General features: G+C 41.0%; 1 protein-coding gene across 3 annotated transcripts in view; it reads right to left on the reverse strand.

Annotated features, from left to right (window-relative positions):
* Positions 1-1,209: 1,209 nt before the first annotated feature.
* Positions 1,210-17,836, reverse strand: part of prpf39 (PRP39 pre-mRNA processing factor 39 homolog (yeast)) — a 52,776-nt gene continuing 36,149 nt past the window's right edge. Inside the window, exons 11-14 of one of the 3 annotated variants that reach the window (XM_070879420.1) lie at positions 16,337-16,521; positions 12,922-12,996; positions 10,222-10,339; positions 1,210-1,910 (exon numbers count right to left, since the gene is read on the reverse strand). In XM_070879420.1, coding sequence (XP_070735521.1) covers positions 1,854-1,910; positions 10,222-10,339; positions 12,922-12,996; positions 16,337-16,521 — 435 coding nt within the window. In that variant the 3' untranslated portion in view covers positions 1,210-1,853. Of the gene's footprint in view, positions 1,911-10,221; positions 10,340-12,921; positions 12,997-16,336; positions 16,522-16,637; positions 16,927-17,836 lie in introns of those variants that run through there. The other 2 variants (XM_070879423.1, XM_070879421.1) reach the window with 2 other exon arrangements.

Genomic DNA, 17,836 nt, shown 5'->3' on the forward strand with positions numbered 1-17,836 from the left:
AGATCAGTAATTTTTCTCAGTTGAATCAACTTTGCGATTGTCTGAAGTGCTATATAGACATTGAAAGTTAATTTCTTAAAGCCTATAGTAAACAAATGGCACGCACTAATTTTTCTCACGCCCACAATGTGTCTACGCTATGCATATTCTGTTACATATCATGTAAATTTAGCTAAAAGTATCACAACTTAAAAAAAATGATTTACTTCCACATCACATCACCATGGTGCACAAGTCCCAAAGAGAAAACATGTAGATTTCTGGCAAAAAAGATACGCTATAAAATGGATGTCATTCCACAAAATTAGTCCCCAAAAGTAGAGATAAAATGAACCTTTTTTCTAGCTGTATAGTTTAGGTTGGATTAGTCGTCAGCAGCTGAAATATTAATAACCCTAGAATATAGCTAATGGTGATGCTGAGCCATGTGAGAGTCAGAGGCTGTTGCAAGGAAGAAGAATATTTAAAATATATGGGCTGATTTCTAATCAAATGAAACAGTCTATCGAAGTGATTGTGAAAGGGTGCATGAACTCTGATTTTATACAAATCAGAACAGGAACAGAGCTTGGATATTACCAACTTTCTGGAGGGCTTGGTGTGACCTACTTTGAGGTGGCCAGCTTTACTCTGAATGCCCATCTTTTGACATCATACTTGCTCCTTTTACAACTATAAGATTGCATTGGCAATGTAAGTCTTTAAGTGGAACACAGAGCAAATCTACCAAATCAAGAATAAAGCTTGGTAGAACTCCAATTTATATTAGAGGAGGTTTATGTCAAGAAGTTCCCTTGGCTTATTTAAATCTAATTCTTCCAAAATAGAAAAGTCAGTTTATCTCCACCTCAATATCTAGCTGCTTCAAGTCCAGTCCTATCCTCAATGTCTGTTCCTGGAAACCTAGCTATTGATCAGCTTGTATAAATTTTTTTTAAAATCCTGGTTTCTTGTCTTAAGCTTGCTGCTCACAATCTTGAATCTATATTCTCTTGTTGTTCTTGTATACTTAATAGGAAGCCATTTTATTTTTTGAATGCGTCAAGTTTCATGTTCTGTGTCAGTTTAAATATAAAAGAATGCTCAAAAGTAAGACAGCCTCTAAATGGTATGTATGCATACCGCCTCTTTCATACTTGCTGCTTATTAGCAGATATAGCCGGTGGAGTTCCCTTTGTTAAATAAAATTGCATTTAAAATGAGAGCACGTGCAAGTGGCAACTCTATGTTTAATGTTGAACAAACTGGAAACACGGAGCAACTCAATTTCAGTTTAGTGTAGTCGAGAACAGATCTTCAAGATCCCATTGCATAATAATTACTGGATACATCAGTACTACTTCCACAAAGCAAGAGTTATCATTGACTTTTAGGTATGAAAAGTCAGGGCTCGCAGATGTGTAGTTATATTTTAATTAAATACAAAAAGCAAAATACTTCTTTGAAGTTAACCCATCTCAGAATTACAAATGTACTAGTTGTACTTTTAAACTTTATTACATATTTTTCTTAGCAATTTTTCAAAATTCTATGTTTGCATGAAATTGCCAGTTAAGAAACTATATCAATGGTGCTCTGCAGCACTTAAAAATTTATTTGCTTATTAACAAATTAAAAGTATGAATAGAATATTTTTTTTTAAATCATTCAAAAAGATACGAGAATTCAAAATGTTTTTGAACACAAACCATGCCTGACCTCATATTTTGCAATAAACAACTTTTCCCCAATCTTATTCCTTCAAAAAAAAATAATTTCACAAGTCGTAGATAACAGCCATTAAAATGCAATATTTTCCACATTACTTTTAAAATGAAAGGAAACACTTCAGTCCCGCAGGAAATTCCAGCAAATTAGGTAGGAGGAGGTGGATAATACTGCCCATAGCTCCAGGGCGTTGGATAATTGTACTGTTGGCGAAGACAAAAAAAACTGGTTAAATATAGAGCAGAGGTTTGTAAACAAACTTTCTCACAAAAATAAACTTTAAAAAATGTTTGCCATGGTGATACCACCATTTTGGGCTTCCGGTGTCAACATTAAGTCCTTCCAGGTCATAAGTACACAAGAAATAGGAACAGGAGTAGGCCATATTGCCCCTCGAGCCTGCTCTGCCATTCAGTATCATGGCTGATCTGATCACAGACTCAGCTCCACTTCCCTGCCTGCTCTCCATAACCCCTTATTCCCTTATCCTTTAAGAAACTGAATAAATTTAAGACAGAAATAGACAATGTCCCAGCTTCCACAGCTCTGAGGCAGCGAATTCCACAGATTTACAATCCTCAGAAGAAATTGCTCCTCATCTTAGTTTTATATGAGCGACCAGCCCCTTAGTCTAAGATCATGCCCTCTAGTTCTAGTCTCCCCCAATCAGTGGAAACATCCTCTCTGCATCCACCCTGTCAAGCCTCCTCATAATCTTATACGTTTCAATAAGATCACCTCTCATTCTTCTGAATTCCAATGCGTAGAGGCCCAACCTACTCTACCGTTCCTCATAAGTCAACCCCCCATCTCCAGAATCAACCTAGTGAACCTTCTCTGAAGTGCCTCCAAAGCAAGTATATCTTTTCGTAAATATAGAAACCAAAACTGCACGCAGTACTCCAGGTGTAGCCTCACCAATACCCTGTATAACTGTAGCAAGGCTTCCCTGCTTTTATATGCCATCCCCTTTGCAATAAAGGCCAAGATTCCATTGGCCTTCCTGAGCACTTGCTGTACCTGCATACTATCCTTTTGTGTTTCATGCACAAGTACCCCCAGGTCCCACTGTACTGCAGCACTTTGTACTCTCTCTCAATTTAAATAATAATTTGCTCTTTGATTTTTTTTCTGCAAAAATGCATGACATCACACTTTCCAACATTATACTCCATCTGCCAAATTTTTGCCACTCACTTAGCCTGCCTATGTCCTTTTGTAGATTTTTGTGTGTTCTCCTCACACATTGCTTTTCCTCCCATCTTTGTACCGTCAGCAAACTTGGCTAGGTTACACTCAGTCTCTTCTTCCAAGTCGTCAATATAGATTATAAATAGTTGGGGTCCCAGTACAAATCCCTGCAGCACCCCACTAGTTACTGGTTGCCAATCAGAGAATGAACCATTTATCCCGACTCTCTGTTTTGTTAGCCAATCCTCTATTCATGCCAATATATTACCCCCCCAACCCCATGAACTTTTATCTTGTGCAGTAATCTTTTATGTGGCACCTTGTCAAATGCCTTCTGGAAGTCCAAATACACCACATCCACTCATTTCCCTTTATTCACCCTGTTCGTTACATCCTCAAAGAATTCCAGCAAATTTATCAAACATGACTTCCCCTTCATAAATCCATGCTGACTCTGCAAGTAAATAAAAATTCTCTCGACATTGCCGTGCTGCAGCCCCAACTTTAGAAGAGCACCCCTACTGCTGCAATGCAATATTTTACCTTTTCCCACACCAGTCAGCGGTTCTGTAGCCTGAGTAGCAATTAGTATTGAACTAGGTGAAGGTTGTGCAGGCCGAAGTTCATTAGATATTGGATAGACAGCCAAAGCTAATTTTGTGCAAGATCCATAGAGCCAGCAGACATACAAGACTTCCATCTCAGTATATGGGCTGGATTTAAACCCAGGTGATTGAGTTTAAAAAGTCAGTCCACCAATTGCTTCCTTTCCTACTTCACATAGGTTCTCAATTACTTGAGTAGTGTTGAAAAAGAATGTGAAAAATATGGTAACCAATATCTCGCATCCTTAGGAAAGTATTATAAAATGAGGGTGAATATAAAAGTTTTAAATTCCCAGGATTTGGGTACAGCCTACTCCACTTGCTCTGAGAAAATGTGATGGTGAGCCACCTTCTTGAACCGCTGCAGTCCACGTGAAGGTGCTTCCTCGGTGCTACTAGGCAGAATGCTTGGATTTTGACCCAGCAATGACGAAGAGACGACAATATATCTCCAAGTCAAGATGGTTTGTGACTTGGAGGGGAACTTTGCAGGTGATGGTGTTCCCATGCACCTACTACCTTTATCCTTTTAGGTGGTGGAGGTCATGTGTTTGGGAGATGCTGCACAAGAAACCGAGGTGAGCTGCTGCAGTGCATCATGTCATTAGTACATACTACAGCCACAGTAGAGTGGTGGCGGTGGAGAAGGTGGATGTTTAGGCTAGTGGATGATGTGCTGTTCAAGTGGACTGCTTTGTCTGGATGGTGTTGAGCTTACCATGTTGCTGTAGTTCCACTCATCCAGGCAAGCGAAGAGTATTTCAATACACTCCTGACTTGTACCTTGTAGGTGGTGAGAAAGTCAGGTGGTGATCTACTCGCCACAGAATAACCAGCTGTTGACCTGCTCTAGTAGCCACGACATTTTTAGCTGGTCAAGTTAAGTTTCTAGTCAATGGTGATCTTCCAGGATGTTGATACTGGTGGACATGCCAATGGTAATGCACTGAATGTCAAGAGGTGGGTTAGGCTCTGTTGCTGGTGATGGACGTTGCTTGGCGATTAGGTGGCAAGTAACATTCGCACACACATCAGCCCAAGCCTGGATGTTGTCCAGGTCTTGCTACACGTGGGCATGGAGTGCTTCATTATCTGAGAAATTGCAAATAGAGCTGAACATTATGAAATTATTAGCAAACAGCCATGCTTCTGACCTTATGATGGGGAAGGTCATGGATGAAGCAAGCTGATACTGCCCTCAGATACTCCTACAATGCTGTCCTGGGCTGAAGCGACCATCTTCCTTTGTGCCAGGTACAACTCCAGCCGCTAGAGAATCCGTACTGACTTTAGTTTTACTACGGCTCCTTGGTGCTACATTCTGTTGAATGCTGCAAGGCAGCCACTGTCACCTTACTGTTGAAATTCAGCTAATGTCCATGTTTAGATTAACACTAATAAGGACTGGAGGCGAGTGGTCCTGGACGCAGCATCGGTGAGCAAGTTACTGGTGGGCAAGTGCCACTTAATAGGTCTATTGACACCTCCTTCCACCACTTTGCTGACGATTGGAAGTATGTTGTTAGGGTGGTAATTGGCCAGGTATATCCTGCTTTTTGTGGATAGGACAAATGTCCACATTATCAGGTAGATGCCAGTGTTGTAACTACTGGAATAGCTTGGCTAGGAGATCAGCTAGTTCTAGAGCACAGGTCTTCAGCACTACAGCCAGGAAGCTGTTGGGGCCCATAGCCTTTGCTGTGTCCAGCGCACTCAGCTATTTCTTGCCATCACGAGGCATGAATCGAATTGGCTGAAGACTGACACTCGTGATAGTGACAACCTGGCTGAAGATGGCTGCAGATGCTTCAGCCTTGTCTTTTGCACTCGTATACTGGACTTTGATATTGTTGCAGAAGGGGATGTTCATGAGCATCCTCCTCCCATTAACTGTTTCATTGTCCACCACCATTCACGATTGGATGTGGCACTGCTGCAGAACTTTGATCCGAGCCATTTATTGTGGGATTCCTTAACACCATCAATAGCATGCCGTTTTTTCTGTTTATCATTCATATTGTCCTAGGTTCTACCTTCACCAGGTGGCACCTCATGGTCCTCACAAGCTCTTCTACACATCAAACTAGGGTTGATCACCTGGCTTGATGGTAATGGAGGATGGCAGACCAAGAGATTACAGATTGTTGTGGTACACAATTAAGCTGCTGCTGATGGTCCTTGGAGCAGTTAGATCTATTTTAAAATCAATCCCACTTAGCATGTTGGTAGTGACATACCGACACAATATTCCATGTTCCCTGTAAGCTGCACTTTGCATGGACGGTTTTAAAAAAAAAAAAAAAAATTTCTGTGCATTCACAGCATTTACAATGGAGAAGCCGGTGAGTGGCCAGCACGGGTCCTTTCCCATTGCTGCGCGACCTCTTAGAAGGAACACTAGAAATAGTGTGTCCTCAGTGTGAAAGTGGGACTAGGTGTCCGCAACGACCATCACTCCCACCAATGCCATCGTGGACAAATGCATCGGTGACAGCTAGATTGGTGAGGACGATGTCAAGTAAGTTATACTCTCATGTTTGTTCTCATCACCGGTCACAAGACTTGTCTGGCAGCTGTGTTCTTTAGGATTCAGCCAGCTTGATCAGTGATGGTACTACTGGCCACTCACGGTGATGGACATTTGGAGCACATTCTGTGCTCTTGCTTTGTCCGAATGGTTTTAAACATGGAAGAGCATGGGTTTAATCAGCTGAGGAAGAGCGGTAGGTGGTAGTCAGGAGGAGTTTTCCTTCCCTATGTTTGATCTGAAGCCATGAGACTTCACAAGGCCCGGAGTCAATGCTGAGGACTTCCAGGGACACCCTCCCACTTCACCCAAAAGTATATAATTGTGCCCCAACTCTTGTGAATCTGTCTTGCTAGGACAGGACATACCCAGGGATAATGATGGAGGATTCTGGGGCATTGGCTGAGTGTACAGCTAGAACATAATAGGAGCAGGAGTAGGCCATTTGGGGCCTCAAACCTGCTCTGCCATTTAATAACATGGCTGATCATGGACTCAGCTCCACTTCCCTGCCCGCTCCCCATAACCCTTTATTCCCTTATCACTCAAAAATCTGTCTATCTCCGGCGTAAATATATTCAATGACCCCGCCTCCACAGCTCTCTAGGACAGAGAATTCCACAGATTTACAACCCGCCGAGAGAAGAAATTTCTCCTAATCTCAGTTTTAAATGAGCGGCCTCTTATTGAGACTATGCCCCCTAATCTTAGTTTCCCCCATGAGTGGAAATATCCTCGCTGCATACACCTTGTCGAGCCCCCTCGATCATGTTTTGATAAGATCTCCTCTCATTCTTCTGAACTCCAATGCGTATTAGGCCCAACCTACTCAACCTATCTTCATAAGACAACCCTCTCATCTCTAGAATCAACCTAGTGAACCTTCTCTGAACAGTCACCAATGCAAGTATAGCCTTCCTTAAATATGGAGACCAAAACTGTGCGCAGTACTCCAGGTGTGGCCTCACCAATACCCTGTACAATTGTAGAACTTCTCTGCTTTTATACTTCATCCCCCTTGCAATAAAAGCCAACATTCCATTTGCCTTCCTGATTACTTCCTCAAAGAACTCCAGCAAATTTGTCAAACATGATTTCCCTTTCATAAAACCATGCTAAATCTGCTTGATTGAATTATACTTTTCCAAATGTCTCGCTACTGCTTCCTTAATAATGGATTCCAGCATTTTCCCCAACGACTGAGGTTATGCTAATTGGTCTAGTTTCCTGCTTTCTGTCTGCCTCCTTTTTTAAATGGGAGCGTTACATTTGCAGTTTTCCACTGGGACCTCTCCAGAATCCAGGGAATTACAACCAATGCATCCACTGTCTCTGCAGCCACTTCTTTTAAGATCCTAGGATACAAGCCATCAGGTCCCAGGGACTTGTCCATCTTTAGTTCCATTATTTTACCGAGTACTTTTTGTTTAGCGATAGTGATTATTTTAAGTTCCTCCCTCCCTATAGCACCTTGATTATCCATTATTGGGATGTTTTTAGTGTCTTCTACCGTGAAGATCGATACAAAATATTTGTTCGAAGTCTCTGCTATTTGCCTGTTCTCCATTATTAATTCCACAGCCTCATCCTCTAAGTGATGAATGTTTACTTTAGCTACTCTTCCTTTTTATATACCTGCAGAAACTCTTACTATCTGTTTTTCTTTTTCTTGCTTGTTTACTCTCTCAATCTATCTTCCCTCTATTATTATTTATTTGATCCTTTGCTGGTTTTTTAAAAAAGTTTCCCAATCCTCTGGCCTCCCACTAATCTTGGCCACTTTGTATGCCATTGTTTTCAAATTGATACCATCCTTTACTTCCTTAGTTAACCATGGATGGTTCTCCCTTCTCTTAAAATCTTTCCTCTCACTGGAATGTATTTCTGTTGAGTTACGAAATATCTCCTTAAATGTCCGCCACTGCTCATCAACTGTCTTACACTTTAATCTATTTTCCCAGTGCACTTTAGCCAACTCTGCCTTCATACCTTTGTGATCGCCTTTATTTAAGATCAAGACACAGGTTTGAGATCCAACTTTCTCCCTCTAACTGAATTTGAAATTCAACCATGCTATGGTCACTCTTTCCTAGAGGATCCTTCACTGAGATCATTTATTAATCCTGTCTCATTACACAGTACCAGATCTAAGATAGCCTGCTCCCTGGTTGATTCCACAACATACTGTTCAAGGAAACCATCCCGGATACACACTATGAACTCTTCAAATTGGCCAAGATAGCCTGAAGGATTTGTCCAATCAGTAAGAAGATTAAAATCGCCCATGATTATTGCCGATCCTTTTTTACAAGTTTCCATTATTTCCCGATTTATACTCCGGCCAACAGTGTAGCTACTGTTAGGGGAACTATAGACTATGGCCACCAGTGACTTGTTCCCCTTATTATTTCTTATATCCACCCAAACTGATTCTACATCTTGATCTTCTGAGCCAATATCATTTCTCACTACTGCACTGATCTCATCCTTTAACAGAGCTACCCCACCTGCTTGATTGGGAGAGTTGTCCCACAGACCAATTTTGGCACCAGTCCCCAGATGTTAGCGAGAAGGACTGTGCAGGGTGAAATGTGCTCGTTGGCCCATCTGGTTTTATTCCGTTATTCTTTGTAGTGGTTTGATACTACTGAGTGGCTTGCTAGGCAACTTCAGAGAACAGTTTAGAGCCAACCACATTGGTGTGGGACTCCAGTCAATATCAACCAGGCTGGGTAAGGACAGCAACTTTCCTTTCCTAAAGGACATTAGTGAACCAGTTGGATTTTTATGATTTGTACTGATACAAATATTAAAACAATTTTTTTTATAAACCGAATTCAAATTCTCAAACTGCTATGGATGGATTTTAACTCAAGTTATCTGGATTACGAGAGCTGGCTGTGAAAAAGCAATATATGTATTGAAATGAGCTCCACAGAACAGTGAACCACATTCTCTTTAAGCTCCGTGCCACACAGCTGTGTGGAGCTCCCGTGCAACCGCTTCACCGGTTTGCAAGTGGGAAAAAAATGCGCATGCACAATATTTTGAAGGGGCCGCGTACCCCCCAAAAAATTAAAGGGAACATAAGACAGTGAATATGCCATAGTAAAGCACAAGATATAACCTGCGAAACTTGCAAATCGAGGGACAGTAACTATTAAAAAAAAAGGCATCATGGCACAGCATTTCAATGTGGGTAAGGTGTACTATTAATCTTAAAACCCTAGTCAGGGAAGGAATTTAAATGGATTCACCTTGCACTTTACACATTATAGGTGAAATTGGTGGATTTAATTTTCTATCCTAATTTTATTTTCAAATAAAGACCATGAGCAGAAAACTCAAATTCAAATAGGACAAATGAGATTTTAGCTGCTTGCCTTTGTACGTGCTGAAAAGTCAAAACCGGCAAAGTACGAGGCACATTGTACTTTTTGGAAGCACTATTTTGCTCCTCCTGAAAATGGAAACTCCTTTTGGATGAGGTATGCAAAAGCAACTGGAATCCACGGAACTGCACTCCAAATGGTCATTTTCAAGTATGCAGCTGGACAGCGAGAATCAGTAGACTACCCAACCATGGGAACATTACAACTGACCCGATCCGGCCCTCATGTAATAAACATACCTATGTATTTTTCAGACAGAATAGTAATTGGGAATGTGATCCTGGTTGACTTTTCCCCTTCCATCTTAGTTCAAGGATGTGAAGGCAACTGTAGCATCCTCATCATCCCATTTGAGATCAGATAGCTCCGCACAGACCAAAAAGATACATCAGGGGCCTTCCTGGGCTCTACGGCTCACTAAGCTATTGTAGATTTAATATTTGCTCCACTCAGTTCCCAACCCGAGCTATGCTGATTGGAAGCATCCCCCGACAGGTGAATTTGAGGGAAGTCACACTTGAGCAGTCCTTAGTGCTATTCTGCAATAGAGGTGTCTCTAGCTAAGCAGATTGAACATGCACAGCTACACAAATTAAACATCCGAACACTCAATCCAAGTCAACATTTCAATTAGAATTTTTTTTACAAAATGGAGCATCAGATATGCATTAATAAAATACCAAACTGGATAAGGAAATTCAATAATCTTCCAAATAAATCAGAAATGGATTTTATGATTCTCAGGTTTAACACCAAGTTTTTTCATTGATAATCTATAATTTGAGCAGAAACTACCCACCTGATACCAAGCACTGTAGTTATATGCAGCCTGATTAGCCTGCAAGTCCCCACTCATCAGCTGGGTAGATGCTAATGTTGCATCACTCCTTTGCTTTTTCCCTTCTGGTTCTTCTGACCTGTCACATTTAGACATATATATTGAATGCACTTCATTCCACAACAACACATTAATTTAAAGAGAAGACATTTGTTGTGAAAATTCTGAGACAACCATATTAGGTCACAGAAAAACTAAAAAAGTTGCAAATTTAAATTACTTTTCATTCAAAAGATTACAAGGAGGAATGTTCTATGGTAAAGTAAAATTACAGAGACATATTTAAACTTCAGAATCTTGTTGGATTGCAAAGTTAGAACACCATTTCAACTCTGCACCTAGATATCAATCCAGACAAAACAGAATAAAAGGATATCAATACTTGTCCATGGTGGTCTCAGGCCTTGCTTCTGCCCTATGGCTGCCTTCATCTCAGCCTTTATGATTGGCATTGCACCCTCACTCCCCTGTTGGCAGTTATGGTGGCTCCGTTCCCATGCTCACCACTTGGATTTTAAGGTGCTCCTGCTTCTTGGTGGCAGTTATAGCAGTCCCGTTGTTGAATGGCCTACTCTGGTTTTAAAACTGCTCCCCACATCCTGGCTTGCATTTAAGGCAACCTCAGCCAACCCACTCCTCAATTGGCCGTTGATCTTTATAGCCACCCCAGTGGTTGGTACTAATGGCTGCTCCATGCTCTACCAAACCTTTCCTGCTTATGGATGCCCGTCTTTGACCGTATTTGGTTCAAAATTCCCTGCTCCCAGGTAAAAAAATAAATTCTGCGGCCGAAATTCACTCCTTACTTGGTGTTTTCACTCCTTACTTATGCCAGCTTGACACTTTGGCCTCACTCCTCGTTTATTGTGGCTCCGTCCAAACACTACCTACCAAGCCTTTACCAGGTTAAAAGTGAGCCTGTGACCCCACCCACTTACTGTGTGGCCTTTAAAATATTTTCAAAATGTTGCCCTACTGCCCATTCTAGGGTGGGGGAGGTTTCTACAAAAATAATTTTGAGGTGCAACCCAGTGGTCCCACTCCCCACTGAGATTACTAAAAATACATTAAAAATGTGGCCACACTTCTCTCCTCCACACCCCCTCCCCCCAGACTTCAGTGTGTAAAATGCCACATAACCATGAGTAGTTTATACATCAAAAAAAGTTAAACGTGGAAACGTACAATTTTAAGAAATTCTTCCCTTTGCCTTTTCTTGGTTCCTTCCCAAGTTTCCACAAGAAAAAAAACGGGCACCCCTCCGAGCTGGGCGCCCGTTTTTCACGCCTAAAACGGCGCCTAAAAAAATCCTCGGTATTCTCCACCTACTTACAGGTCCTCTGGCCCTCGGCGCAGCCAGCACAAGCTGTGGGGGAGGGGGGCGGAGCCAGGTCCCGGCGCTGAAAACAGTGCCGGGACCTCTGCACATGCGCGCTACAGTCGGCACGCAAGTGCAGTAGCTCCAGGCGCCGAACTAGCCCCTGGCTGAATGGCCTCGCTGGGGCTGCGTGAATGAGGCTCCTCCCACGGCCAGCTCCTGCCCCCCCCACGACAAGACCCAACACTCGCGCACGCGCGCGCCCCCCCCGCGCCAACCAGACCCGACCCGACACCCGCTCTCCCCCCCCCCCCCCCCCCCCCCCCCGGACCAGACACCCGCTCCCCCCACCGACTGCCCCCACTCCCACTCTCAGCGGCACGAACGGCTGCAGCATTCTCCCTGGCTGAAGCACTTTCACACAGGTAGGAAGATGGTTTATTTAATCTTTTCTTGGCTTATAAATGTTTATTCAGGTTGGATTTATTTGTGTAATATTTGTAGAAGTATAAATAAGGATTTATTGTCGAATTTAATGAGTTCCCTTCCCCCACCTTGTTCTGGACGCCTGATTTTTTAATGTGTAGAACAGGTTTTTTCAGTTCTACAAAAATCTTCACTGGCTCCATTCTACTTTAGTTTGGAGTACATTTTCACTGTGGAAACTTTCAAATCAGGCGTCAGTGGCCGGACACGCCCCCTTTTGAAGAAAAAATTCTGTTCTAAACTAGAACTGTTCTACCTGACTAGAACTGCAGAAAAAAAAAATGTGGAGAATTGCGATTTCTAAAATAGTCCGTTCTCCACCAGTTGCTCCTAAAAATCAGGCGCGAATCATGTGGAAACTTGGGCCCATAGTATGTAACTTACTCTTGGGCCTCTGCTAATGTCACTTCTGGTGGAACTAAGATGGGTAAATGGAGTGAAGATGCAGATCAGTTATGATCTAATTGAAAGCTGGAAACAGGCTTAAGGGGCTGAATGGCTTGCTTTTGTTCCTATGTTATGTGAGCCAGTGCAAGGAGCATTAATGCTGCCTAGGGCAACTCTCCTTTTTGGGAACTATCTGAACCTAAACACCCAACACCATGTACAAGGAACGTTAAATGTGAATTGGTGTCCTACCACTTTATGACAGTGGGCTGATGTCATTTTAAGTATACAATTTTTGGCTGCAAGCAATAAAACCCAATCTGTACAATGGGGTACAGAGAAAAGAGAAAACTCATCATGGAAACAAAACATTTACAAAGAAGGATGATCCTTTACCACAAATACCTTGCGGTTCCTCAATCAACATTTGACCCATTGCTATTTATATATTCATTAAAAACACTACTTGCCCATTTTCTGCCTTTCTTTTAGATGACTCCTGCTCTTTTAAAAGTTTTTGATGATCATCATAAGCCACCATAAGTCTAGGATATAGAACACAATTAATGGCAGATCCTGGACAAAGATTTCAAAAATATGTGTATAATAATTTGATTCTCAAAAATACATCACATGCTAGATCACTAGAAACAGGCCAAAGGCTGCCATTGATGCCGTTCCATTAAAAAGGAATTAATCAAGCAGGTTAAGACAGAAAAACGGATTAAAATAGTTGCTTGAAAGTTGATGCCCATTTCAAAATGTTTTTGTATCTGCCAACAACTACATTCAATGCTCAATAGATACATTGCACCCTCAGAATACCAAAATGTGCACATTTCATCTCATCTGAAATTACAACCCAACTTAAATAAATTGGGGTTACATAAATATTGTAGGTAAGCCGCATATGTCAATATGGGTACCTGAAATTAATTATTCTTTATTAGTAACCACTAAACATCATGATGCTGCTGCTTCATACAGCTTGAACAATTTCCATACGATTATATATATATATATATATATATATATATATATTACATACACATACACACACACACACACACATATACACACAACAAATGAACATTAAATGAGTGATTTTGAAACATAAATCAAAGCATTTAAAAGCATAAATATCAGCAAGTAGTTCTATTCAATTAAATTTCAGAATAACAGTTCCAATCTCTATTTTGTCTGGGTACTGATGTATACTCCAGGACTAATTTAAAACTGGAAATGAACATAACAAATGATAAGGTAGTATTTTATTGGCTATTCCCATGTACTGTAAAGACATCAAAAGTCAACCACAATGTGGGACTGGTGGGGGGGGGGGGTTTACACGTTTGGATCAGGTAGGAGCAGCAGGTTCTCTTCCCTGGACCCAGTTGGATTTTTAAATGACAGTGCGGTATTTCATGACAATTTTTTCTGGTGCCATCCCACATTACCAGATTTATTGAATGTAATTTCACAATGTGCCATTTATGCTAGTCCAGTATCATAACCCCATGGCTGTTGTACTCATGCATTTCTCAGGTAGCTAAATCAACATCTCTCCGTGCACTAGCCTGAAGGGGAACAGCAGCCCTAACTCAATATGATCAAGAGATGAAAGTATAATGTGTGTGTTTATAGCATGGTTACATAATATTCTCGACTTGCTCTCTTCAGCAGCATGCTTTGTACTAGATTTAATAAACATAAGAATTAGGAACAGGAGTAGGCCACCTAGCCCCTCGAGCCTGCTCCGCCATTCAATAAGATCATGGCTGATCTGGCCGTGGACTCAGCTCCACTTACCTGCCCTCTTCCCCGTAACCCTTAATTCCCTTATTGGTTAAAAATCTATATCTGAAGCAATAGTTTTATTTCGTGGTTCTGAACTTGAATGTAGGGTTGGGCTTGACAGGGTAGATGCCGGGAGGATGTTTCCTCTGGCTGGGGAGTCTAGAACCAGGGATCAGTCTCAGAATATGGGGTCGGCCATTTCGGACCGAGATGAGGAGAAATTTCTTCACAGACAACGGTGAATCTTTGGAATTCTTGATTCCAAGGGGTGGTGGATGCTCAGTCGTTGAGTACATTCAAGACAGAGATCGATAGATTTTTGGATATTAACATAATAGGAGCAGGAGTAAGCCATTTGGCCCCTCGAGCCTGCTCCGCCATTCAATAAGATCATGGCTGATCTCATCATGGGCTCAGCTCCACTTCCCTGCCTGCTCCCCATAACCCTTTATTCCCTTATCTCAAAAATCTGTCGACCTCCATCTTAAATATATTCAATGACCCAGCCTCCACAGCTCTCTGGGGGCAACGAATTCCACAGATTCACAACCGAGAGAAGAAATTCCTCCTCATCTCAGTTTTAAAGGGCGACCCCTTATTCTGAAACTATGCTCCTAGTTCTAGATTCCCCCATGAGTGGAAATATCCTCTCTGCACCGACCTTGTCGAGCCTCCTCATTATCTTATATGTTTCAATAAGATCACACCTCATTCTTCTAAACTCCAATGAGTAGGCCCAATCTACTCAACCTTTCTTCACAAGTCAAATCCTTTATCTCAGGAATCAACCTAGTGAACCTTCTCTGAACATCCTCCAATGCAAGTATATTCCTCCTTAAATAAGGAGACCAAAACTGTACTCAGTACTCTCAGTGTGGTCTCACCAATACCCTGTACAGTTGTAGCAAGTGTTCTTTGCTTTTCTACTCCACCCCCCCTTGCAATAAAGGCCATTCCATTTGCCTTCCTGATTACCTGCTGTACCTGCATACTAACTTTTTGTCTTTCATGCACAAGGACTCCTAGGTCACTCTGTACTGCAGCAGTTTGTAATTTTTATCCTGTGGGCCAGGTCCTCCCATCAGAAAAGGAGGTTAAGGGACTCAAGGGATTATGGGGATAGTTCAGGAAAGTGGTGTTGAGGTAGAAGATCAGCTATGATCTTATTGAATGATGGAGTAGGCTCAAGGAGCTGAATTGGTCTACTCCTGCTCATATTTCTTAAGTTGTTATGTTCTTATATGGTTGGAACTGAATGCACTGCTGATATGCAAATATAGTTAATGCTTTAGTCGTGTTCCATGCAGACAGTTGTAGTGGAAACTTCCAAATACATTAACATTTTAAAATTTGATATTGTTGATGATAAAAAGAATATTGCAACTCTAAGTGTGTTATTTTTTATTGACAATCACAAGTAGAGCACCACCACTGGTGTGTGTGCTGGTTATTGTGTATCTAACCAGATTCCCAAGTGGTATACAGTACACTGACACACACAGCAGGCTCTATTTCATGTGTTGCTCTACTTAACCAAGTGAATGAGGATGAAGGTGAACCAGCTAAGTTAGGATATCAATCCAGTAAGAATTAAAAAATACCGTTAAAATAATGTAAACAGAGTAACACAAAAAACATTGCCTTAAGACAAAATTAAACAAAAGGTCATGATACCTAAATAGGCTTTTCCAAAGGGAAATTCTGATCAGCTATTATATGGATTTTTCCTCAATTACATATTTTAGGCTTTTCCAATTAAAAACAAACTAGCAAATTGTGATTTATTTTATAAAACATCCTTAGATTATGGATTACATGGGAAGGTGACATTCTGATAAAAACAGTTCAATGCAGAATTCTGTTGAAAAATTCCACTTGCATTTAAAAACAGAAGAAATATGCAATTTAAAGACGAGGTCAACAGTAAGAGCCAAAATTTCAGATGTTTTAAAAGCAACAAATCTTTATTATCTATCACTGCTTTCACCAGTTGCTCACCAAGTAAGCAACCAAATTAATATTGAAATTGTTTTAATCGGAATTATCACCTTGTTTCATACTGTCTGTCAAAGCATAAATAAATGTTACCTTTTCACATCAGAGCCAAAGTCCTCCAAAAATTCAACTTTTCTCTGGGAGAAGGCTATCCTCGTTTCTAAAGACATCGAGCTATTTATTGCCGTGTCAAAAGCACTCAGAATGTTTTCCTCATTCAGTTTGAGATCGGAGTTGTATTCAAGTTCCAAAAGATTCAGATATAGTTTGGTGCTTTCCTAAAATCACAAAACAGGTCGACACTACCATCATCCAAATGTTTGCAAAACTCAGTAATACTACCTAGTTAAAAGATGGCAATACTTTACTCATTTCATAGTAACTAACTGACTACATTTAATTGGTGAGCTCCCAAATCAGAATCCGGAGTCGGATTCCCAGTCTTGACAAGAATGTGCACTTGGGCTTCCTTGGAGGAGTTGCACTCGTCTTAGACAGCCTGGAGAATGGGAGGGAAAATAAAAATCAGCACTTTTTTGAAAAATACATATTCTGAACAGGTGACAATTTGTGTCACAGGATGGGAGTAAGAGAACATACCCAGCTGTATTCAGCATGGTATATGGTAGTAGAATAAAGCCATTATAGCTGTTCCAATGGGTCAAATTACTGTAGAAGATAATCTGAAAATACACACAGGAATGATGAAAGTGAAAGCTGAAGTAAAAATAGTTCTGTTCTATTTGCCCACAAATGTGTTTATGAAAAGACTGATTCATATAGAAATATGGCACATAACAAAGATTGAAGTATTTTATTAAACTACACAATTTTTTAATCCAGTGTTTCATCGATATTGTCTCACCTAGCCACAATAGATACTAAACTTTCTACAGGGGTACAAGTCTCTTTAGGAATCCATTGATAGAACTAAAAACTACAGTTAAAGAAAGTCTGATTTTCAGAGAGTTGTTAAAGTTGCATATCACAATTAAGGGATTTTTTTAAAAAGTTAAATAATGTGACAGTTGCATCCTTGTGACTTGTTAATAAGGAAATTGGAAATGTGGTGAGTACAGTACCCAGAAATAGGCACAGACTTTTGAAAATATGTTGGCAATTTGAGAAAGGTGCAACAGTTCCTCTCTCCTCATGGAACAGGTTAAAGATCAGCAGCTTGTCCTCCTGAACAACAGGCATGTAACCACAGCTTGGGATGATATTAAAATTCAACAGGGATTAAAACAGTGTTGATATTTCAGTCCAGCTGGCTATATTTGCCTTACAAAAGGATTCATATTTATAGCATTTGAATTGTACTTCGTATTCCTTTGGTCACTCCAGCTAATATTTCAATATTGTACCCAACAATCTAAATAAAGGGTAGGACTAACCCTGCTGGGTTTAAAACACACCCTCCTCCTCACTGAACTGGAGTAGACAATGATCTGGGGGGGGGGGGGGGGGGGGAAAGAGAGAATAGATGAGAGAATATAAAGTCAAAGAAGTTTCAAATCCAATCCTTATATTAGAAAGGTAACTGCAAATGAGTTGGAGGTATTTCTCACGGGATTGGTAAAGAATCTTAGCAGC

This window comes from Pristiophorus japonicus, chromosome 4, assembly GCF_044704955.1.
Source record: "Pristiophorus japonicus isolate sPriJap1 chromosome 4, sPriJap1.hap1, whole genome shotgun sequence".
NCBI lineage: Eukaryota > Metazoa > Chordata > Chondrichthyes > Pristiophoridae > Pristiophorus > Pristiophorus japonicus.